Raw genomic sequence first — 25,634 nt, forward strand, 5'->3', positions numbered from 1 at the left:
AATAACACTAAGGCAGATTATCGGGTCATAATTACATCGCTGTTCATGGGATCTTACTGTTCATAAATTGGCTGCTGTGTTTCCTACATTGTGACAATGACAACGCTTCAAAAAGCATTTAATTGGCTGTTCTGAGGCCATGAAAGGCACTATATAAATGGAGTAGGGTGACAGCACCCCAGATTATTTGGTGGGCCCTGGTGGAGCATTCTGCGGTTTCATTGCTGGGGAATTGGTTGGAACTGGCACGGTGGAGTTTCTGACCAAAAATCGCAACCTGGGTCCTACTTACTTCACAGAATCCTGATTTCATGATAAGAGTGGTCTATTGCCTGAAATAGGCTGGCACTTTGGACACCTTCTTTGACCTCTCAGTGACTGAGTGCCCTTGACTGTGTGTTTTAAATGTGTCACGTGCATGGACACATTAGTTTCAAAATGGAGTCAGCTGCTTCGCCAATGTTATTTGTGTGGGATTGCTACCAACCCCTTCTTGAGGTCTTTACAGTCCCGCTGGAGCCAAGCAATGGCAGGAAGATCACACCCAGTGTGATTGGAAGTATATTGTGTAACATACCCAATGCACTGCACTCTAGGCCTTGCCCTTGCAGTCATACAGCCTGTTAGTGCAGTATTGTCTCCTGTCACCATGAGCTAATGTGCCCATGTGTGTAACATGTTTAAAACACACAGTCAAAGACACTCTGTCAGTGAAAGCTTTAAGGTCATAAATACGATTACATTTAAAGGGCAGCCACAATCGAGACCATTAAATCTAATAGATCAAAATGTTTCTAAATATGTAGTGCAACCAGGAGACTTTTAATTCCAAAACATAAATTTTGTTTTTGAAGTAGTTTATATTACAAAGCAGGGATAACTCTCTGATTCTGCTCCACTTCAGACAGTGGACACTTTACTCTTGAGGGGATCAAGGAGTGGTTGGGCATCTTAAATGCAGAGCTGCTGTGGCCTTTGCTGTTATAGAGGTAACCTTGACAGTCAAAGTACGGCTGCATCACGAGACATTGATCTATCTACACAACACACGCTGTTATGTCAGCTTCCCAGGATTCTCCAATAAAAGCCCATCAGTTCTGAGAGTGATATTGCCAGAGCCCATCTGCCACCTCCAATAGGCTGTAAATCAAATTTATTTTACAACAATAAAACTTTATTGTGTGAAAGATGAGATGTAATTTAGAACAGTGCCAATGAATGCTGCAGTTGGAGTCTGATGGTCCTTGTGATATCACTTATGATTATGTATTCCTTTGTTGATTAAATAAGTGCAGATTTTCTTCCTCTTTCTCCCAATGGCTGTGTCGAGGTGCAGCATATCCTTGGTAACCAAGAGGGAGGGACATTTGGGACCTGAGGGCCTGGAACATGAAACTTTATGGGTATAGTCAGTGATGCCATGTGAATAGTAAGCATGCCTTCCCCAAAGGGGGAGTTGGTGCTGTAGTGGATGTAGTGGTAATGTCACTGGACTAGTAATCCAGAGGCCCAGGCTAATGTTCTGGGGACATGGGTTCAAATCCCACCACAACAGCTGGTGGAATTTAAATTCAATTAATAAATCTGGAATGCGAAGTTAGTCATTGGTGATGGTCACCATGAGACTATCATCAATATAAAAACCCATCTAGTTCACTAATGCCCTTTAGGGAAGGAAATCTGCCATCCTTACCCGGTCTGGCCTACATCAATGTGATTGACTCTTAACTGCTGAAATGGAGCAGCTATTTAGTGGGGCAACAAATGCTGGTCCAGCAATACTCACATCCTGTGAAAGCATTTAAAAAAAATATAAAACTCTGATGCAGGGAAATAATTCGGACCTGGGTAGGTTTACAATTCTTTCTCTCCCACCTGCCTATTTTTCAAAGCAACAACAGAAAAAGCTGGAAGCATCCAGCAGGTCAGTCGACATCAATGGAGAGAAACCAGAGTTAAAGTTTCATTTGAAGACTTGTCTTCAAAACTGCAGGCGGTCAGGAGTATATATATATATATATATATAGAGAGAGAGAGAGAGAGAGAGAGAGACTGTGATCATGACAGAAACAAACATTAAGGCATTAAAGAGACAAAAGCTGTGTAAATAGCTAAGGAAGAGGGAGCTGGGGCTGAAGAAATACAAGAAAATTAGAGTGTTGGAAAGTGTAGGAAACAGGTGTGAAAGTAAAACAGGTTTGACAATGAGCCACAGGTAGCTTTGGGCTGATACTTGTGGAGAGGTGTTTTGGAAAATCTGCATGTGGTCTCCCTGAAGTAGAGAAGACTGAGGTGCAGATTTGCAAGATTGGAGCAAATATAATTGCCATTTTAACTGCCCCTCTCATTGCCACTCTGGCTTTTGATTCGATGGAAAGGTGGGGAACATTTAAAGTGGTGACTTCTCTACTTTGTCTATAGGTACTGACTGACCAGCTGAGAGGTTACCTGCATTTTTAGTGCCTGGTTCAGATTTTCAGCATTTGCAGTGTCTTGCTGTCTTTGACACTGACCTCTCTAGTCATTGGCCTCTACACTTTCCAAGTATCTTTCTGGGCACTTTGTGACCCTCAAACAGTAACTTCAGCCACATCCTCATTTTCAAACCATTTGTAAAGAGAGAAGTAGAGAGTGAGACACACACACACACACACACACACACACAAAGACAGAGAGCACGAGAGTTCTGTGTGAAAGTGAGGAGCAGAAGGCCTTTATTTGACATGGTCATTATGTGGCTGATAACAGAACTGGGAAAAACTGTAATGGTCTCATGCCCACATTTGACTTTACATTTCACTCACATAAACCATTATCAACAACAACTTGCATTTATATAGCGCCTTTAATTTAGAAAAAAATGTTCCAAGGTGCTTCACAGAGGCGTAATCAGATAAAAATGGATGCCACGAAAATAAGAGCTATTAGATGGGGAAACCATAAGCTTGGTCAAAGAGGTGGGTCTTAAGGAGGAGAATGAGGTGAAGAGTGGGAGGGGGTTAGGGAGAGATTTCCAGAACTTGAAGCTTAAAAGGTTGAAGGCACGGTTGCCAATGGTGGGGATGTGGAAGAGGGGAGGGGGAATGCAGAATAGGCTGGAGTCAGAGCTATAAGTTATAAAGTATAAAGAGATGGCTGGCATGTAGGGTGAGTTGGCATAAACTACTGTTCTCTTTATAACATCCCCCAGTGAACTACTAGTTTGATGGAGAGTTCGAGTTCTCTGCTTCTACCAAACCAACAGACACAAATGCTATGGAGTGCTCACAGGTTTGGTGGACTCTATTGTTCTAACTGTATCTTGCATATTGAAGTAATCCTGCAATATACTGTCATTTGTTGAAGAAGCATACATTCCTTCTGTCACTAAGTTTCTTCTCACTTTGACTGATGTGAAATGGAAATACCTCTGGTATACTGCTGGAATACCCCTGTGAAATGGAAATACCCCTGGTTGTCACATGAATGGTTGAGATGTGTTTAAAACACGAGGGATGATTAGAAATGAGTTACAGGAGTTACTCAATCCTTTGGTTGGCTACCATGTACTGACTAACTGAGTGTCATGGGGTTGTAGATTTATGACACGGTGTGAAGCCATTTTACCTTCTATCCATCTGGGTGATTACTCCACCTGAGAAGCTCAGCTATAAGGGCTGAACAGATATTTTATCTGAAGTTTGGTTCAACCAAATCGGCAGCATGTCTACTTTAAAAAAGAAATACCTTTTTAGGTTTAGTCAGAATTTTGCAAAACATTCTCAGACTTTTCTGCTTTTAATCAGTTTAAGATTTACAGAGAATCACTCAGATGGCAGGTGATGAATATATTGTAAACTGCAAAGGCTCTCAGATTCTAGCCTACATGGAACAACGGGACCCTTAATAAATGAGTCTTTAATGATCATTCCAACTAACAGCACTTCCAAAGAAATAAACTTCTAGAGTTACACAGAGCTTTGCACAGTCACATAAAAACTACCCAATTCTTCTGTATTTCTGAATGGGAGACAGGGGAGAGGTGAGGAGAGGGACAATGATTTGTATGCTGCTTCCTGTGGACTGAGATTAGAAGTAGATAAATGCTGGATCCAGCCTTGGCAGCCTCACTTGCCCACTCTTACATAGCTGTTCCTCAGCTATGGTGCCACAGAACATAACCAACATTGAGCCAGAGCCCTTGGGGCACCCTTCTGGTGCCGTGTGTAGTGGTATCATAAATGTATTGATGAATGTTTCCTCTGCCCGGAATTTGCAATGAAATTGGAAATGTGTTTATAAAATAGCAAGAGATACAAGATAAATTTCCACTAACCCTTTTATAATTATGCCACACACAATGTGCCCAGAGTCATTTTTACCCCCTTGTTATTTAAGTGCATTGGTGCCAGTGTCTCTACTATCCTTGATCTTGATGCCAGTCCCAGTGCAATTTAATTGTAACGCCCAGGGTGGTGATTTTTGTTCAGTGGGTGAAAGCCCGTACGTTACTGGGTAAATATTAACCAGCTGATTTTCAGATCTGGAAGTTCCTGGGGTAGCCCCAAGGAGGAGAACGCCTCATACATAGCAGCAAACATTACAAGGCGTTGCTTAATTCCCTTCCGCCAAAAGCAACATGAAAAATAAAACTAAAGATGGCCAGGTTAAGAACAGAAAGAAATAAGTTAACGATAAAAGAAAGCGTTTCCTGCAGCTTTTCAACACTTCAGCTCCTTTTGGAGTAATATTGAAATGGGGGGGACTCCGATAAAACAAGTGAGTAACTGATAGAGATTAGGGAGTGCACTGTCTGCAGCCTGTGTGACTCGGTTTGTCCATGATATGCACTGTGAACACAATGATTCAGTATCACTTCATATTTTCCCTCAGTTTATATCCTTGAGTTGGTACTAAAAGGTGTATAATATCAGGCCTTCAGAGCTGCCTGCCATTGCCCGGTACCCAGTGTGTTGTCCTCCTGGGCGTCCAATATTTTACTGCAGTCAACTGTGCTTCCATCTTCTGTTCAATTGCCGATCCACCAGTTTTGTAAACGTCCATATCTGAAAGGGAATAGCACGGATAGGCCTGATTGGGCAACTGTTCCATCACCTTCTCTCCAGTTCAGCATGAATTAGAATTGTGGACAAGGGCATTAAAAGCTTTCTAAATGGAAGAAAGAAGCGTGGATTGACGAAGCAGAGGACTGGAATACTAAGCTCACTGCTTCCTTTGATACAATTCAGGTTTCTCCAGGTTTGCTAGAGAGTGCCATCTACACACAGACATTTGTTCTTTGCTAAGTGAGTCTCTTGGAGCACAGCATTTGAGATTGCTCAGTACAAAACTATTAACAGGAAACTATACAATGTGGCTGAGGAGCAGTGACACTCTAGCAAGTTTAAAGTTCATACTGGGCCTTTGTTCTCCCACACATGCTCATGGCTCTGTTCTTTACAGCTTTTTGATAAAGAGCAGACCTGCAGGTGGCACAAGTCTGGATCTGGGCAGCCTGCAGATAAAGCCGAGGCTGCCAACAACCAATCAGCAGATGGAGGTGGGAGATGCCACTGTGCAATTTAGGGCTTCCTTCAGCTCACACAAGCATTTCTTCCTTATAAAAGAGAAATTGACTAGGCTAATGGGTACTAATGCTGGCTTTTTAATACTCAGTAGCCATGCCCAGTCACGCTTGATATTATTTTAATGCCAAGGGCCTCCTGGTTTTGATCTCACTGGGAGAATGGGCTGTCCCAACACGGACTTCTGCTTGACCCACTAACACGGAGTGGATTGCAACACCTTTTCTCTTCTATAGAGGTAATTGGCTGAGGAGGCAAGGGCCAACTGGATTAATGCCAACTGTCGGTAATGGCACCAGGTGATGGGCTCCAATCTGCTTGGCCGGTCGCTACTGCAGGCAGAATTTCCAATGCATTTCAAATAGACATGCAGTCTACAAATGCTTTACTGATAACTCAGAGGAAGCAGCAATTAGATTTCACTCAGCTTTGCCCTCCTGTGACAGGCATCAGCACGTGTCTGTGACTTCGTGCTCTTTGACCTTTAGCACAGGAAGTGAATGGAATGGGAGTGCTTCCTTCCTCTATAGAGGTTACTTTATCTTAAAACGTTGCTGAGTATAGTAGCCTGGAAATAAAAATAAAATGAAAACATTTCTGGGTATAAATATACAGATGGTAATACAGGTGTCTACTTAAAGCATCATAACTGCAGCACACAAGGTAGCTGACAACAACTTTAAAGTAACAGTTGACAAAAAGTACATAGAACTGGCCAGAATAGCAGCCAGATTCAATCAACACCAAGTGCTTTGTTGGACATAAGAAACCATCGTGGCACCTGCCTTTGGCCACTGGGTAGTTCAGCTCAGTAGCCCAACTAACTCTGGAGTCGTGTTCTTGCTGCACTTTTCTAGTTTGCAGGAACGTCCTATAATAACCAAGCAATTGCCCTCAGAAAGGTTTAAAATGTTCCAAACATTGTTGATCCTTTGTAAGTGAACTCGGAATGATCGTCCAAATGCCTTGCAGGCAGATTTCTTTTGACTCCCGATTCAATCTGAATTCACTGTGACAAACCCTGAAGAGAGGGCAGCTCCCTGCCAGGCTCTGCCCACCAGGTGAACTGCTGAAATCTGCAGGTGCAGGGGGATGGATACTGCATCCTTATCACGAGTTGGCTTTATGACGCTGAGAAATTTGTTGGAACCCTCCGCCAAGCCTGGCCCGGTGGTTAGTGTATCCTAATAATGTGGTGGACTTTGCTCTGCTCTTCAACAGAGCCCTCTCTCATATTTAAAATGGGCTCAGGATAAAGGTTTCACCAGTCTGGAGGGGTTTTGTTTGGAACCAAACTCCTTTTCAGTTTCGTTGCAGCAGCTTTCTGTACGCAGGTACCAGGAAAACTGCCTCAGAAACAACTGTACATTTTATATACAGCAGGCACTTCACTTTTTGATTTCCCAAATGAAGCCGTAGTTTACTGTTGGGATAGAGTACATTCAGGAGGGGCTGGCACACTTTGCCCTCTAGCCAAGGATATCCAGGTAGATGGGGGAGGTCTTGCCCAGGGCTTGTAGTATCCGATGAATGTCTTTGATGCTCAGCCTCTGCTGGGGTTCTCGCTGCCAACATCCCAGCATGATGTCGTACACCTCCTTGGGACAGACTCTCGGTCTCTCCAGCACACGGCCTTGTGTGATACATTCAATCACCTGCAATTGAACATATGCTCTGTTAGTTTATGCAATCAGCTCCGGTAGTTTTTCTGTCAAGCGCTATAAGGCAAAATGTTCAGGCGGCTTCTAAGCAAGCTTGTTCTGCAAAAATGTATGAAACCATTACAGACTCTGCAGTGTAGTCATTGATGGTCATTGAGCGCTAATCCACTCACTGTCAGGGTCTCTGCACCACATTATTCGTTGTATGATGAAAGTTGTTCTAGATGACAGCCCTGATTAGAACAGCCGCAGTGGAATGTGACACTTCTGTTATTCTTTTTTCTAAGTACCCATTTTATGATTTAGTTGGATCACAACTCTTTAGTAACTGACCAGCCATCTCTGCCCTGTCCTTCTACAGCACCACCAATTAAAAAGAAATTGATCAAGTTTAAAAAAAATCAAATTTGGTTTTACAATAGGCTGGACGGTATTTAAATATGAATGGATTTCCTCAATGCTTATGAGGAACTTTGCCTCTTCCTTCACCACTGAAACCCTATGCTGCACCTTCATCACCGTGAGGATTGACCTCTCCAACCCTCTCCTTGAGAGGCTCCGACTTATGTTCTCCAACCAAACCAGAATTCTGTACTCCATGGTCTCTCCCACCAGTCCTGTACAAATATCCTTGCTAAGTTTCATTAGGTCTATGTTCCCTAGTGCATTGATGGCCTCATTTCCACTCTTTCTAAATGAACTTCTTCAATCTTCAGGCCCAACCCACACCTTCCCACTCTGGGTTACTCTCTAGCCTCTTCTGCTCTATTACTGGAGTCTGTCTAGTCACTACATGTTCCTCTGACTTCTTTAGATATTTCCCCAGACCACTTTGTCTTTATCTACCAGAACAAAAGCCCTTAAAAGCTTTTCTGTTTGACTGTGCCTGCCTTTCTATAAGTGTTTCTAAAGGCCATTTCTTCTGAACCGTGCTTGGTCTTTCCATTTAAAAACCTCTAAAATCCCTTTTCTTTGGCCTTGTCTCACTCCCATTAAAACCCTTCTCTTTACAGGTGCACTGGAGGAAGGAAATTAGTCAATTTATATTCACACAAGGAAGAAGAAGAGATCTAATAATGCAGGACATTACATCTCCACAGCTTAACTGACGAGTGACAGATACAGGAACCGAACAAAATCACCATTGACCTCTTGGGTTAGGGAATAAGTTATAACAGAGAATCCTAAAGAGGAAGCGGCAAAGAAAACAGAAAAATATACATCAAAAATGACAAAAAGATGGAGCACATTTTAAGCTGCAATTTAAGCTGTAATTTAAGTACATTTTAAGCTGCAATTCTTATTCAGTCGGTATCTGTTCTGTATATTTGGCTATTTGATGGTTCATGTCACTCTGGCAGGGAATGGTGAGCATTCATTGGTTCAGAGAGGGACAGGGAGCAAAGGCAAGAAAAATGGTGTTGAGGTATAGAGCAGTCATGATCTAACTGAATGGCGAAGCAGGCTCAAAAGCCTGAGTGGAGGTCCGAAAGACTTGGAGGTCTGGATACACAGGTCCTTAAAGTGCTATGAGCAAGTACAGAAAATAATCACAAGAGCTAATGGAATGCTGGCCTTTATATTGAACCGACTAGAATACAAGGGGGTAAAAGTCATGTTTTAGCCAGATGAAGGTATGCTTAGACCACACTTGGAGTACTAGGAGCAGTTCCAGGCACCGCAACTGAGCAAGGATATTTGGCCTTGGAAGGAGTACAGCACTAGGTGTACCAGACTGATACCTGGACTCCAATGGTTAAATTACAAGGAGATATTACACAAACTAGGGTTGTATATCCCCTGGAATTTAGAAGGTCAAGGGTCATTTGATTAAAGTTTTCAAGATTGTAAGGCGAACAGATAGGGCAGATAGAGAGAACTGATTTCCACTGACTGGGGAGTCTGGGAATAGGCGGCCAGGCTTTTCAGAAGTGAAATTAGGAGGCACTTCTACACATGAAAGGTGATAGAAGTTTGGAATACTCTTTCACAAATGGCAATAGATGCTAGATGATCTGTAAGTTTTAAGTCTGAGATTGATAGATTTTTGTTATTCAAAGCTGTTAAGGGTTGTTAATGTTGGAATCATGCTGCAATGGAGTGCATGCTTTAAATTGGTAATGAAGGGAAGCTTTTCCCAACTGGGGAAAGATTAGGAAATTATTGCACGAGTGTAGAAACCAGTTCACACTGGGTGTTGGGGGAAACAAGCGAATCTGTGCCATTAAAATGGAAATTAAACCTGGTTTAAGGAAAAAACTGGCTTCAGATTCATCCTTTCCTCAATATATGATAATGAGATTACCAAAGGTATAGGGCAAAGGCAGGTTTATGGAGCTAGATTGCAGACCAGCTGACTCTGATTGAACAGAGGAACAGGCTCAAGGGGCTAAATGTCCTATTCCTGTTCTTATGAATGGTGCAGACCTCGCCTTGATGTCCCTGTGTCTTACATGAGTCAATGAGAGAATTGCCAACCATCAGAGGTTGATATCAGTTGGCAAGTGAGTTGCCAGCACTTAGGAAGTTATTATCACTCAATGAGGATACGGCTAGCAGTCAGGGGGTAAATACCACCTAGCGAGGGAATGCCCAGCAAACAAGGGGTTAATATCACCCAGCATAGCAATGGTCTGCACTCAAGAGGTTAATTTCATCCTGTGTGGTAATGTCCAGTACTTGAGAGGTTAATCTCATCCTACAGGGTAATGTCCAGTACTTGAGAGGTTAATCTCATTCTGCAGGGTAATGTCCAGCACTCGAGAGGTTAATCTCATTCTGCAGGGTAATGTCCAGCGCTCGAGAGGTTAATACTGTCCAGCAAGGAAATGGCCAGAATTCAGGAGGTTCATATCATCCAGGGAGGAAATGGCCAGTGCTTGAATGAATTGTTTTTTTTCTCCAAACCTATCCAGTCTGTATATTTTAGTAAATGGATTTTTAGGTGGGTTCCCTAGATAAATATGACAGCCTGAGTCTAACTGGCCATCGTGGTGTGGTAATTATGAGCTAACTTTTGTGAAGCAGCTACTGATCGGAGAGTGGTCACATCTAACCACAACGTGAGAACACTGTTTTGCTAAACAGCATTATACAAACGAAAAGAGAAGCTCATCTGGCTCTTCATCAGACTCAACTGCACCACTCACCCACAGCCTGCGGCATGCATTTAATTACCAGGCAGAATGAGTGTGGATGCATCGGGAACTGAGAGAACATTGAAACAGAAAAATTAAATGACAATAAAGAAAATTAAATCTTCACAGCTTTATGAACAAAGTGGTTAATCCCTTCCTCTTATATTATACATGGCTTTAATTAATTAAATTTTAACTTTGGTGGAATTCAGTGAGAGCCTGTTCCCAAGTACAATTAACTGGTAACACAATAAGTCCCAAGTCTGCCCAGGGGGCTGTGGTACGGAGACTGTTTGGAGAGGATCAGGACCTCTTCCACTAAGGATAGCTTCAGCTGGAATAACAACAACAACCTGCACTTGCATAGCACTAGTAACACAGGAAACTATCCCACGGTGCATCGACTGGAACGGACTCTGAGAGAAAGGAAATATTTGGTGCTCAAAAGCTTGCTTTAAGGGAGAAAATTAGGAAATGCCTTAAAAGAAATTGAGGTGGAGAACAAATTGCTGTAGAGGAAGGGATTCCAGAGGCAGCTGGAATGGAGTGGGGTGGGGAGTGAAGGGAAACTATGCAGAGGAGGCCGGAATCAGAAAAATTGAGAGTTCGGTTAGATTGTAGGGCTAGAGCAGTTTGCAGAGATAGGGTGGGGTGAGGCCACAAAGTAATTTATATATGAAGGGAATTTAAAATTTGAAGTGTTGAGCAATTGGGATGCCCGTATAAAGTCAGGGGTGATGGGTGAGTGGGGCTTTGTGCACGGCAGAACATTGGTAGCAGAGTTTAAAGAGAGGGAAATATGGAGATCATTGGAACAGATTGAGCCTGGAGGTAACAAGAGTTTCAGCAGAAGGTGAGTCGAGACAAGGGTGGGATGAGCAACATTCTGGAGATGCAAGTTGGCCCTCTGGGTAATGACAAGGATATGGGTTTTGAAACTCATTTCGGGGTTACATTGGATGACGAGGTTACACACAGGCTGGTTCAATGTAGAACAGTGCATGAGGAGAATTTTTTTCTCTCAAAGGGCTGTGTGACTTTGGAACTCTTTGCTTCAGGAGGCGGTAGAGGCAGGGTCATTGAATATTTTTAAAGCGGAGGTAGATAGATTCTTGTTAGGCAAGGGAATCAAAGGTTATCGGGGGTAGATGGGAATGTGGAATTTGAAACACAAACAGATCAGCCATGATCTTATTGAATGGCGGCACAGGCTCAAAGGGCTGAATGGCCTACTTCTGCTCCTATTTTGTATGTTCGTATGTATGAGGATGGTGATAGGACTGGTGACATATGTATGCCATGCTGGGATAGGGGAAGGTGGGGAGGCAGCTGAATGGATGGTCTTGATCTTCATGATGACAAAACTCCAGTCACTTGCTACTCAGAGCAGATGTTTGGTAGTGAAAGAAATTAGTCTGTCTTTGCTCTTAAGGATGACCACAAGAAGTAGTTAGTTTTGGCAGAGAAAAATTGATGTCCAATAGTATATTAGATCTGGCCCAGAGTAGATTTGGTGATGGATGGTTAAAACGGTTGTGCATCAGCTATGCTCAAATGTACGTCTCCTGCAGTCGAGGGAAGAAAGATGGGAGAGAGTAAAGATTTTTCTGGGTACAACGTCATACCAGGAATGGAATTGGCACAAGCACGCTGTGTGTCACTTTGTAGCCTTCAGTGCCTGACTATCACCACGTTTCAAAAGAAGGTCACTTGCAAGACATATTATGACCCAAAATGTGAGCTGTCAGGATAAATGAGGATGTACACTGAAAAATCAATTGGGTAAATAAAAGGAAATAAAGGTGGCCAGTGGTGGTGGATCTCATTGGACAGCGGTGACCAGTAGAGTACAGCAGAGATCAATCCAGGGATCTCGCAAATGATAACAAGTTGTGTGTTGTAATGGTGGAGGGGAGGGAGGAAGGAGGTTCAAAGGATAAGGATGAAATTGAGAGATCCACTGAGGATTAGAAAATTGGAAAGATGAATTACAGATTCAATTTAATGTTGGGAAATGTACAGAGGTTCTTCAGTAGCAGATATGTCTAGAAAGTTAATTAACTTAAGTGGAGCAGTCAATGTCTTTCATGCAGTGTTCTAACATCATAAAAAGGCGGAGTCTTGTGTTAATCATTGATAAATGAGTCCAGAGCAACAGCAGAATATCGGTTACTCATTGTAATCTATCCTTGACCATTTGGACTAATGCATCACATTGCCACTCACAGAAACACAGATTGACCAGTTGCAGAATGAATAGTGCATACCGCAAGGGACTGACGAGTGAGGTCGGCAGGCTTTCTGCTCACATTGGCTTGTGTCTCTAAGCCCCAAGTTCATTGTAGTAATTCCCGCCTTTCTCTCCCCTTAACTCCTTCCCTCCAACACATTTCCAGCAGTGTTTCTTCCAACTCTTACCTCGTTGTTTGAGAGTTGGAACCAGGGCTGTTTGCCATAGGTGAAGATCTCCCACAGGATCACTCCGAAGCTCCAGACATCACTCTCGGTGGTGAACTTGCGATACATTATACTCTCAGGAGGCATCCAGCGGATTGGAAGCATAGTGTGACCACCCACCTGGAACACATTAAATCAAAATAGCGAATGACTGAGTCATAGAGAAGTGTCAGGAACATCAGCTAGATTATGTTATACCTTGTCACAATATAATACAATGATATAAATGTGGCACAGTATGGACCGACAGAAGGGTGAAAAGCTGTGTAATGTCATAGCTCGGTGGGATGTAGATTTATGGCTCTTGTTCTTAGCTGCATTGGGTAAATGCCATCTAGTCATTGAAATCAATACACGTAGGTTATCCCTATTGGGAAAGACTGCAAAACATTGGCTGCATCACCATGAAATTAGAATACATGAACATATGGACACACAGAAATACCAATGCACATACGTACAAAGACACAGTCAAAGTAACATCATAATAACATACAAATAGCAGCAGGAGTAGACCATATGGCTCCTAAAGCCTATTCCATTTTCAATATAATCATGGTTGATCTTCTACTTCAACTCCACTTTTCAACCTACTCCCTAGAGGGACCAAAAAGCTCTATATCTCAGCCTTAGATATAGAGGCTAATATATCTATTATTAGATCCACAACCTTCTGGGATAGAGAATTCCAAAGATTCACAGCACTTCCAGTGAGGAAAACTTTCCTCATCTCAGTGCTAAATGATCAGCCCCTTATCCTGAGACTGTGCTCCAATGTTCTATATTCCTCAGCAAGGGGAAGCAAGCTGTCAGTGTCTACCCTGTCAAGCCCCCTCACAATCTTGTATATTTCAATGAGATCACCTCTTATTCCTCTAAACACCAGGGAGTATAGACACAATTTACTCAGCCCCTCATCATAGGGAAATCCCCTCATCCCAGGAACCAATTCTTTTGCTGTAGTGAGTCCAAGTCCTTAGATATGGAGACCAAAACTGCACACAGTATCCAGGATCTCACCAAAACCTTGTACAATGGTCACACGACTTCTCTATTCTTGTACTCCAATCCCCTTACATAAAGGCCAACTTGCCATTTGCTTTTCTAATTGCTTGCTGTACCTGCATGCTAACTTTACATGTTCCATGTATGAGTGCATCCAAGTACCTTTGAAGATCAATATTTACAAGTTTCACGCCTTTTAAAAAGAATTCTGTTTTTCTATTGTTACTGTCAAAGTGAATAACCTCACACTTGCCCATATTATTCTCCATCTTCCACCTTGTTCCCTACTCACTTAACTGGTCTCTATCGCTTTGCAGCCTCTTTGTGTCCTCCTCACAGTTTACGTTCCCACCGAACTTTGTATCATCAGCAAACTCAGATACATTACTCTCACTCTCTTTGCCTAAGTCATTAATATAAATCAGCAGCACAGGTTCAGCAGCTGCATACTGGTTCCTTATCCAAAGAAGCTAGCTTATTCTCAGATTAGAAACAGTGTCCCATTCCAAAGGGGAAGACAAACTTGCTCTATAATTAATTGTGTCTCTGTTCCGGCCTAAAAGGAAAATGCAATATCAAAAACAATTTATTTTTCATTTACCCTTCTCCCTTCCTCTTCTCCTCACCTCCCTCTCTTCATCTTGCTTCCTTCGACCTCCTCTCCCCTTCTTTTTGCCTCCTCTTGAGTATAATGTCCTGGTAGACAGAGAGCAGGCTGGTAGCTGGTGAGATATCCTGAGTGTGACACAGTGCCTGATAGGAATCTGCATCACTTCAGAATATGGAAGGCATGAATCTTTGGTCTGACTTTTCTCCATCTCTTGCTTCACCCATCCCCCTCTTTCTCTCCATCTCTGAATGTTCCAATGTGTCACTATAATGAGTGGAGAGACTGTTATTAAGCCACTTGCAGATGTTACTGTTTATGTAACTCAGCATTTGTTGGTTTAGCACATTGATTTGATTGAAGGTTTATTCAGCTGTATGTAGGTTGAAACCTGTTACTCGTGGTACCTGCTGTGTGACTACAGTCAGCTGCACTGACTCCTGTTCCATACCCATATTAATAAACAACCTTTTCTCAATTCACAAGCTCCAGCATTCACCGGATTTTGTCTCCTGTAGTGTGTCAGTTGTGAAGCTTATGCTCGCAATCAGAAAATGAACAACTTATCCAGCATCCTGGAGAGTTTCTAGTAACTGGTGGAATCCCATTGCCAAGTGACTGTCCTAAAACAACACCTCCTATTGTCTGGGTAGGGATGGTGCATCAGGCTACAGTTGAATGTAGATCAAATGGCCACACAATAAACAGTTACAGGAGTCAAGAGACCATCTTTGGACATCGCTGAAGTGCTTGGATCATAACAGCAGCTATCATTGCAGAGTCAGTGGAAGAGGCTGAAATGCTGAATTAGTTCCCATCTCAATAAATGATCCATCTCTGAGATATTAAGAGGAAGGTTCCCCTGGAAACATATTCACTGCTTAGCCATCTCATTACTGATTGGCTCCACTCACAAGGGTCCATTTGCTTTCTGTTTCTGTTCTAGTCCTTGGCATGTTGCTGACAGGGTGTGTGGACAGTCAGAATTGTGGATTGACCTTTACCCTGCTTACCTCTTCACCCACCCCATGATAGTCACTATATGGTTGAGACAATTGACAAGCCCTGCTAATAGGTGGACAGCAAGTATCAAGAGTCTTTTACAAGCAACAAAACAAGAGTGAATTGCCACTATTCTACAGCATGGGCACAGACCACACGCCATCAAACCACAGTTCTACGAATTAGAGATGCAGAGCTTCACCAGCAGTTATTCGTCTCTCTATTACTCAATCCATGGTAAGCATTGAGCTGTAGATATGAGAATGTATTCAAACTCCTGGGATGACTCGCCAGAAGCTGTTGTCTGAAGTCTTTGAGTTTTTTTCATCAGCTGCACAACAGACATTTTCCCTCAATAAGATGAGAGGATCTATGCACTGTGCCACATTTTTCTTCTAAAAATCCAAACACAGTCAAGACCGATGCCATTTATCAGGCTTAATCCAAGTCTTCTTGCTTGGGGCTTTGGCAAAGAAGTGTTTTAGCTGTGAGGCTAACTTTCCTGACAGGGAATTTGGGAACAGGTTGGCCTGCTCATCCCTCGATGTACCCACTTGCACTTTATGCCACAAATCCATGTCACACCTTATGGCTCAATCTTGCATCATGCACATAGGGTAGAACATGACCTACCCACCGTGTACCATGGAACAATGAACCATGGAGAAGAACTATTTGCACACACAAGTTTCACAACAAGTTAACATGCAATAATCTTTTCTCTCAATGGAGAAAGATGAGAAATACTGAACTCCCTTTTGTTACTGGTGGACTGTGCCCCATCTAAAATTGGTATTCACCTGGGCACTCGTGACTCATCTGAGACTTCAGGTTGAGCTGGCCAGAAGCATTACAGGGGTTGCGAGAGCTGGTGGAGATGTAGAGCTGTCAATTATCAGCATATGTGTGATAGTTAATCTAGATAAGGGACAGGAGAGTGAGCTGAGAATAGAGGTGGAAGCTGGCAGTATGGTAGAGAGAAGCAATGCCATTTTTTGAGATGCACTAGCTATGTCCAGCCCAGTAGGAGTGGAACCATGAACAGGTACTCCTTGGAGCTGTGTGACAATGACATTGGAGGATGGTAAGGTCAATCCCATCAAACACTGCAGAGAGCTCAAGAAAGGATAAAGCACCACAGTCATATTTACTCAGGACACCATTCATGATTTTGTCAAGTCAGTTTCTGTGCCGTGAGCAGACTGGAAGCCGAACTGGGAGAGCTTGGACAGGGGATTTCAGGAGAAATAGACAGAGCTCAGAGGCAACTGTGTGTTCTAGGACCCAATGAGGGAAGTGGAATAAAATAGAATGGTTACTTAAAATTTTGAAGGCATAGAAGATAAATAGAAAGAGACTGTTTCCAGTAAATGATGGGTGTAGGGCAAGGACATAAATGTAAGATTAAATCTAAGGTTTAACAGAATTTAAGAGAAACTGTTCTACACAGTGTGTGAGGCAGTAGAATTTACTGTTGAAGTTAGTGAAGCAAAAATCATGTCAACACACAAGAAACAATAGGTCTGATTGGGTGGTTGAAGGAGATTGGAGGGAGATCTGGAAACAGAGCTGACATGACTACTGCTCATGTTTTTTTAATATTCTTTCATGGGATGTGGGTGTCGCTGGCTAGGTCAGCATTTATTGTCCATCCCTAATTTCCCTTGAGAAGGTGGTGGTGAGCCACCTTCTTGAACTGCTACAGTCCATGTGCTTTTATTGTGCTAAACCAACAAATGCTGAGTTACATAAACAGTAACATATGCAAGTGGCTTAATAACAGTGCTGGAAAATAAACATCGACAGGGAATGTTTGCCCAAATGACATGCTGTAACTTCCAAGTAATTCTTTTGCTTCATGATATCAATGTCATTAATCAGTTTTCAGGATGTACAAATATAACCTCATATAGAAACATCGTTAAATCTGAGAAAATTGGGTTGTATGTAATAGGTGATTGTTTAATCAAGGTTAACATTAATCTGAGTAGAAGGGAGGTCAGAGTGTTGCAATAAGCCCAAACGATGCTTCACAAATCCCAGCATACACAATTTAGTGAAAAGACGGACTCCTTTCTATTATTCTCAATGCCTGCAGCATCAGTCACATGGGAAGCAGACGAACAGCTTCATCATGGGAAGGGTAAGTGATATTGATGGGATTTGTGTTTCTGAATTGGTCATCGACAGCCCAGCAATCTCAGAATTCGACTGAGTCTTTCCCTAATCTTTTCAAACTGAGGGGTTTTGTAACCCTTTCAAACAACGTGGCTAACAGCATTATTGACAGATTTCTAAGAAAATTAAATTTAGACACTGGCTAGATTTAGAAAAACATTTTGTCAAGACAGTGCTCACTGCCTTCAATAACAGGGTCCGCTCCTCTCCCAACAATGTCCCACCTCCTCTCCTGTGGCCTCTCTAAGGGAACTTGCAAATTAATGTTCAATAAAGGAAGTTTTGTGCTGTAGGTCAATGCCCACCAGGAGCATGATTGGGAGAAGATTCTCATCATGTGGAACTGGGCTGAATTTTGGGTTGCAACAGGTAAGTGCTCTGTCCAAGTGAGTGCATGAAATGTACGTGTATCAGGCTTCATTAGTGTTGGCTGATGGTATTCACAATGCCTGTATTCTCATGTCACTGGACGATTAGACCGGGGAGGAGGAGGGCTCAAAAAGATTTCTAATGGGATTATACGCTACAGCAGGATTCCCCAAGGTCTTAGTGCTCACTGATTTATTTGCATGGTTCAGCCTGGGGGTTACCAAATAGGCAGTCAGCAGCCAGTGTAACCATTCGTAACCCTGGTCTCAAAGTGTCAATCTCTTCCTGACTGCATGCTGCGGAGCTCTTAAAATATATAATCGCATTTAAAATTATTTGAAAAATAAATAAGATCAAACTCTGAAGAAGTGAGCATTCGAGAACCCAAGAGACCCAAAGGCTTCAAACTCAATTCATTTCTGTTGAATTTGGCGTGTGACCGTAGCAACAGGTCTTTGTTTTGTTAGAGAGTGGGTTGCAGTGTTTAATAAATCCTGGAATAATTTAAATTTTCCTGAGGTAATTTACAATTGTGAAATGATCTGGATCCCACATAGTATCAAATACCCTCTAATTGACTTTACAGCAACCAGCACAAGGCAAAGCCAAGGATTCACTACAGTTGATTTGTTTAAATGAATACATCTTTCATGCGCCAGTGAAACTAAGATTAAATGTTTCAATAATGAACTATTATTTAATTTTAGGGAAATGGTTGTTAAATGATACCCCAGTGACACGTGACCCACTGACATCTTGATTTCCGTTAAGTAGGATTGGGTAGTTGATGCAGCAATTTTAGCATGGAGCAAAAAAACGTGCTCAGGCTGACGAACAGATCACTTGCACCAGCCATTCATTCAGATTCTCTGTCTTCACTCTGTTTTGAGAAAGAGGACTGCAATCTATTTTGTCAGACCCAGCAGGGGACAGACACTACGCTGGCCTTGTCCTCCCACATCTGTCCTGAGGGTGTCACGTGTGGCAATCTCAATCTCAGACATTGACTGCAGGGGAAAAGCAGTGATACAGCCTTTCCATTTTGATGTCCATACCCGTGGTCTTCCCAAGTCTCAAATTGGTGCCAATTACCCAGCTCTAATCTTCTGGCTGGAGAATCTAGAACATGGGGGCACAGTCTCAGGTTAAGGGCCGGACTATTTAGGACTGTGATGAGGAGAAATTTCTTCACTGATAGGGTTGTGAATCATTGGAATTCCCTACCCCAGAGGGATGTGGATGCTCTATTATTGAATATCTTTAAGGCTGAGATAGACAGATTTTTGGTCTCTCAGAGAATCAAGAGACATGGGGAGTGGATGGGAAAGTGGACTGAAGCCACAGATCAGCCATGATCGTATTGAATGGTGGGCAGGCTTGACAGGCCATATGGTCTACTCCTACTCCTATTTCTTATGTTCTGAACTGATGTGCTGAAGGAGAGTTTGAGTCTGTGAACCAATGTACACTAGGGCTAGAGTAAGGCTGCCTGAACTCATTTTACACTTGGACTTTGTGCACGTTACAGAGAAAATATTAAATATCCATCAGTCAGACTCAGGGTGGAACATTATTTTTGCTGAGATCCTCGGGGTGGTGCACCTATACTGGAAGAAGATGGTTAAATTCTTTATCAAGAAAAGCAGCCATTTTGCAAAGCAGACATTTTGAAATCCCGCACCGAAGTGTTGGCCTTTCAACTGGTAGAAGGTGATCGGCATTGAAATTGGGATAACATTTATCAGAAGATATTTCACCCTCTTACGTAATCATCAAATTTTCATGTACTTTTTTTCCTTCTGATTTTTCTCTCTGAAGTTTCTGACCCTTGCTGCATGATTGCTGGGTGTTATCTTTATCTCAGCCAGTGGTCAATCTTCACGGTTCTGGATGGTAAGCAGGTGAGCTGACCTCACTCATCGGGCAGACTGGTTTGGGTTGGACAGGGTGCAAAACAGACAGCCAGTCCAATCCCTTAACTTGCCACTGGCTGTGTTAGGTGAAAGTCACCCTAGTGTATCAGGAGGCTCTGTGGTAGCCAAGCCTGAATCCCTCCTCACCCAATGACTGCAGGAGCCCTGGACGATATTTTCCCTCTCTAGCCCAGTTACAGTGAGATTGGTTCCTGCACTGCACGTCCACATTGGCAGGGCCACTTAATTCAGCACAGAACAGGAATTAGCTTGGCACCATCCAGTCTGGCTTAATATATTATCAATTCACCTGACATAGAATAAATGCTTTAAAGTCTTGAGATAAAGTTTTATTAGAGTAGGAAAAGGGAATGTTTCCTCTTGTGGGGAAGATCATAACTAGAGGACATCAATATAAGATAGTCACCAAGAAATCCAATCGGGAATTCAGAAGAAACTTCTTCAGCCAAAGAGGGGTGAGAACGTGGAGCTTGCTACCACAGGGAGTGGCTGAAGTGAATAGTATAGATGCATTTAAGGGGAAGCTAGACAAGCACATGAGGGAGAAGGGAATAGAAGGTTATGATGATAGATTTAGATGAGGAAAGGTGGGGGAGGCTTGAGTGGAGCATGAAGATCAGCTTGGACTGTTTGGGCCAAATGGCCTGTTACTGTGCCATATATCCTTTGTAATTCTATGTAAAGAATAGTAACATCTACATTGAAAAATATTCGATCAGCTTTTTTTCAAATTATACATTTACAGCTTCTCTGTAAATTGTCCAAAACTAGAGGTGACTTAAATAACATTGGCAAATCTGGTGCTGTTAACTAAGGCATTGGCACTCTCTCTGGCAGAGCTCGGTAGAGGACCTGTTGATATTGTGCTGAATGGAAGGGACCATGTGCCAGTTGCAGTGGCCCAATCCCATTTGCCAGTATCATACAAGTGCTAGTGTACAGTCTCCCTGAGGTTTAATGCTAATGCAGTAAGACATATCCTGCACAGGGGAATGTATTTGGAGAAATCTAGACTGCCTGGTGAAAAAGAATAATGGGAGCCTCTTAAAGGGAAATAGAGAGCTTGACACTAGAACAGTTAATATTGAAGAGACAACTCTCGTGTAGTAATGAGACACCTAACCTGTAATAATGTAAGGGCAATAACAACTTACATTTATATTGTTTTTTTAATGTAGATAAACATTCCAGGGAACCTCATAGAGACAAAATTAAAAATAAAATACCCAGCTACAGAAGGAGTTATTAAGAACTGTGGCCTTATGTTTAATCACACAGTTAGGTAAAGATAGTCTTAAATTAGGTGGAAGGGTATAACGGTTTAGGGAGGGAATTCAAGACATGGGCTTGGTGGTTAAAGGTTAAAGGTGGTTACCCAATAACTGTGGGGTAATGAGATGGTGGATGCACAAGAGGCCAGAATCAGGCCAGTGGAGAGTTTGGGAGAGGTGCCATTATAGGGGTGGAGGAAATGACAAAGATAGATTTTTAAACACAAGGATGAGAATTTTGAACCAGTGGTTTTGAGGAAGAGGTAGCCTTTATATGTCAGCAAGGACAAGGGTGATGGGTTAGCGGGACTTGGTGTGGGGGAGGATACTGTCATTCAAATTTTGGATGGCCTGAAGTTCAGAGAGCATAATAGACTGGCTAGGAGAGCAATGGTATAGTCCTGTGAAGGTGACAAACACATGGATGAGGGTTTCAGCAGCACATAGACTCTGGCAGAAGCAGAGGCAGGCAATATTGTGAAGGTGGAAATAGGCTATCTTTGTGATGGAGAGAATGTGGAGTCAGAAACTCAGCTCAGGGCAGAATAGAAAGCCTGAGACAATGGTCAGGAAAGTGGGTGGAGTTTGCCCTGGAGCCTAAGACAATGACTTAGGTCTTCCCAATGTTTAACCAGAGGAAATAATGCTTCAGTCAAGACTGGGTCGAACAAGTAGTCTGACAACACGGGGCAGTAGAAAAGTGGTGGAGATGTAGGACTAGCTGTCACCAACACATGTGGGAAATTGCCCAAATGGCTGTGAATGATGTTATCAATGCTCCTCATGATTAGAGAATGCAGGCAGCAATCTGGATCAAGCAAAGAAATTAATAATACTTGGATTAAAAATGGAAAGTTTAACCACATGTGGCATCCTTCAGACTTAGGCAATACCAGGACCCTGTGTAAGTCCGGGAGGTACAAAGGTGAAGAAGAGGGTGTGACCATGATAGATTTCTGGGGGGCTCCATGGATGGAAAGAAGGCATTGCTGGAGATGATCTGGCTATTGGATAGGCCAAATTGGAACCAAGCAAGACTAGTCCAACTGAGCTGGACAATAGAGGAGGATTTAGTCATTAACTGTGTAGTGATGGAGGATGAGGAGGACACACTCTGCAGTCACTGATGAATTCAGTTGTGACTTTGTGTGAAGATGGGTGTTATCTTTTCTGATATTTTTGGGAACATGGTGGTATTCTGTAAAGAAGGTTCAGTGTGTGTTTGTCCATGGGTAGCTAAACTGGGGAAAGGTTAGTAAAGGCAGCTTGTCTTTGGGAACTGAAAAATGAAAGGTAAAGGTGCTAGATGCATGCAATTGTAATGAGAGGCTATGGTGAAGTTGGAATTACAAATAAATAAGCTGGGTTTTAAATCTTGCATTAGGTGATAGGTGGGGACTTGACTTTTCAGCTGCTAAATTTCAAATGGAGTTTAAGGGACTTTTACAATTTACAAAGGTTTTATATATAAACAAGGGAAGGTTATTACATTTTGTTTGACCTGAAAGTGGAGGCAATAGGAAGACATGCAAGGTTTTTAAATGTTGGAAAAGTTGAGTTCAAAGAGGTTCTTAGGACAATGGAGTCTAGGATGAAAAGGAAAAAAAAAATGATGGGATAATGTTTAGTTGAGTTCAGGTGAGATGCCCTGAGACCAGCTCTGAGCTGAGAAAAGTTGTAAATTTGAAGCTGCCGCCCAGTTTCAAGCCAGAAAAGTCTTTGTTTTCAGAAAGTAGTCCGTTTCTGAACTTTCAGATCTCCATAGCAGAGTGGAAGAGAATGAGAAGTCATGTGGTGTACTTTATTAAAGTAGCAGTAGTTTTTTGCCTTGGGTAATATTACTGGATTTTATGGTTACAAATCTATAAGGGAGTTGTTGCCAAGTTATTTACTTGTGTGTTCTGACCAAATGGGTTTTTTTGGGAAATGTTTAGTAAGTCTGTTTCAACTGTGTAATTCTACTCGTGTGTTTTAAGTTCATTTTACTTCTAGTAAATAAATCTTTTAATGTTAAAATCCTAAAAGTGTTACTGGGATTCTATGCTTCTGGGATCAGAAGTTTCCTCTTCGTTTTCAAAATACAATAAAAAAGTTATGATCACTAAGACAAGTTTCCCTCTGGGATTTGACTTGCTCAGCAAATAACATCAGCTGCGATCATAACACTTTTATTAGGACCATTTTGGTGGTGTGGCCAACAAACAATTGGAGAGATTTAAACATTGAGTTGCAAGAAAGCTGGGGACACATTTGGGATTTGACAGCACGTTTAAGGGTTTGGGACAGGGTGGGGGATTGGAGATGTGGTAGTAGTATACTGGGACAGAAGGATTGAGCATGGGTATGTTTTGAGGTGGCATCAATGATTTTGAAAGGGAAGTGAATGGCACATGATGAGATGGAACCACTTACAATGTCAGTTTAGTGTAAAGGCCAAGAAAGAAAGTTGGCTGGTCAATAGTTTAGTGGGAATGGGGACAAGGGAGTAGGGAGTGGGTCACATAGATGAGATGACCTTCCTGACCTTCCATCAGTGGCAATGAAGATAAACGGTAGCGAGGGGCTTGTAATACTTACACTGAATGAGGAATTTACACTATACTAATTCATACTGAACAAGGATCGATTTTTTGGGGTTTTCAAGAGGTTATCGTGCAGGGATGGAAAGAAAAGTCATTGCTGAGGATGACCTACCCTGTAATAATCTGTATGGAATAACTAGGAATAGTGAATGACACACCTACCTTTAATTTCCATAGGCAATAAGGCAGCTACCCTGCAACATGTCAATGAGGAACCTACCCTGTAATAATCCGTACTGTAGATATCTCTTGACATTCCAAAATCTCCAATTTTAACCTGCACATTCCCTCCGACTAGGCAGTTGCGGGTGGCCAGGTCCCTGTGAACAAAGTGTTGTGAGGCCAGGTACACCATGCCGGATGCGATCTGTGTGGCGATGTTTAACATCTGCGAGATGGTCATCTCCCCCTTAAGTCGTGGTTGTCCATCCACCAGAATCAGTGCATCCGGACCGCGAGCTCTGGGAAACCAGTAGAGGACAGTCAGTGGGGATGGGTAATCATGCAAGTCAAAGCTCCATACTGAAATCTGAATGCCCCAAGCAGATTGGGTTTTATAAAAACAATTAGAAATGGACAAGATAATCCCACAGAGAGACTGAACCAAAATGTGCAGCTGGGACAAGATTACTCTTTAGGGATTAACCAACACATCAGGTGTTTCCCAGTCTGACCTTTCTCCCACTACCCCAATGTGTATAGACACTTTCTTCACCATTTTGAACCTTAAGCTCTTCAAGCTGTTCGGTGCTGAGGAATGAAAGGCACAAACTCCCATTTCAGGCACCCAGTGTCAGCATCAAGCGTTCCCAGTTTAAGTATAGTAAGAATTAGAAAGCAAAGCTCCCCTATTCTGCAGCAGTCCCAGCTCAGGTGCAGCACAAGCAGGATACAGCTCCATGCATCCTTTCCTTCCCACCAATATGCCTCATCCTAAACCTCAGAAGAGCCTCCTGCTCCATTTTGTTTCCCTGTAACCTATTCCTTCTTCATCCCTAGCAGCCTTTTGGCCTGTTTCCAGCAGAAAGGCACAATTACAATCAAAACACTCCAATCTCTGTCCATTCTGTCCCTCGGGCTAGTGCCTGGCCTCTCTCAGCAGCAGCGTACTGGCGTTTGACTGCCTATTTGTTAACTTGTGTGTAATATTAAGTTGGTGACCGAAATAATTGGATATATTTCAACTGTACAAATACCACTATTAACACAGCTCTTGATCTGTGGTAAATGCACAGAACGACTTGGTACGAAGGTCAGTGTTTCGTTTCACTTTTAGGTGGTTACATTGTCCACTATGACTATGGAAGTCAAGCTTAAATGTGAAATTGTAGAGCGCTCCGGAACACTTGCAGCGGTGAAGTTGAGATTTCCCCATCAATAAGCAGACTGGTTTGCTGCATTTGCCTGTTCTTTGGATCATTATTATGTATGCACATGAGGGACTAGAAACTGTGATGTGAACTCTCCAGGGAATAAAACCACCAATGTGTTTACCCAGGGGAATAAAAGAAAACAGAGCAATCAAATACCTACTGTGAGCACATGAGCAGAGGGGATAAAACTCCTGATGTTAGCACTGTAGGAAACGCATCCCACATGGAATGCGCAGGGGAATAAAATGCTCGCTTTGAGCATTTAAGGGAATAAAATCCTTGATGGGCATACCTGAGGGAATAATATCCTCAATAGGAATAACAGAAGAATAAACACCCCCATAGAATGTCGTTCTATGACATTTCTTTAATTGAAAGAGTTGCATCTAAGAATTATTAAGAACATAGTGTCATTAATTCCAACAATCCCCCTCCATTTTTAGATGCCAAAATAACCTTCTAATCATATCTCCCAAACTCCTCCCAGGAAACAC

At 42.5% G+C, this 25,634-nt stretch overlaps 1 protein-coding gene across 2 annotated transcripts in view; it reads right to left on the minus strand.

Moving 5' to 3' along the window:
- Positions 1-2,692: 2,692 nt before the first annotated feature.
- The window catches only part of LOC144668216 (NT-3 growth factor receptor-like), a 658,117-nt gene continuing 635,175 nt past the window's right edge, over positions 2,693-25,634 (minus strand). For both annotated transcript variants that reach the window (XM_078529980.1, XM_078529981.1), the window contains exons 15-17: positions 23,988-24,228; positions 12,781-12,939; positions 2,693-7,219 (exon numbers count right to left, since the gene is read on the minus strand). In XM_078529980.1, the coding sequence (XP_078386106.1) occupies positions 7,034-7,219; positions 12,781-12,939; positions 23,988-24,228 (586 nt within the window). In that variant the 3' untranslated portion in view covers positions 2,693-7,033. The remainder of the gene's footprint in view (positions 7,220-12,780; positions 12,940-23,987; positions 24,229-25,634) is intronic.

The sequence above is a fragment of the Cetorhinus maximus genome, chromosome 26 (assembly GCF_964194155.1).
Source record: "Cetorhinus maximus chromosome 26, sCetMax3.hap1.1, whole genome shotgun sequence".
In the NCBI taxonomy this organism is placed as follows: Eukaryota; Metazoa; Chordata; class Chondrichthyes; order Lamniformes; family Cetorhinidae; genus Cetorhinus; species Cetorhinus maximus.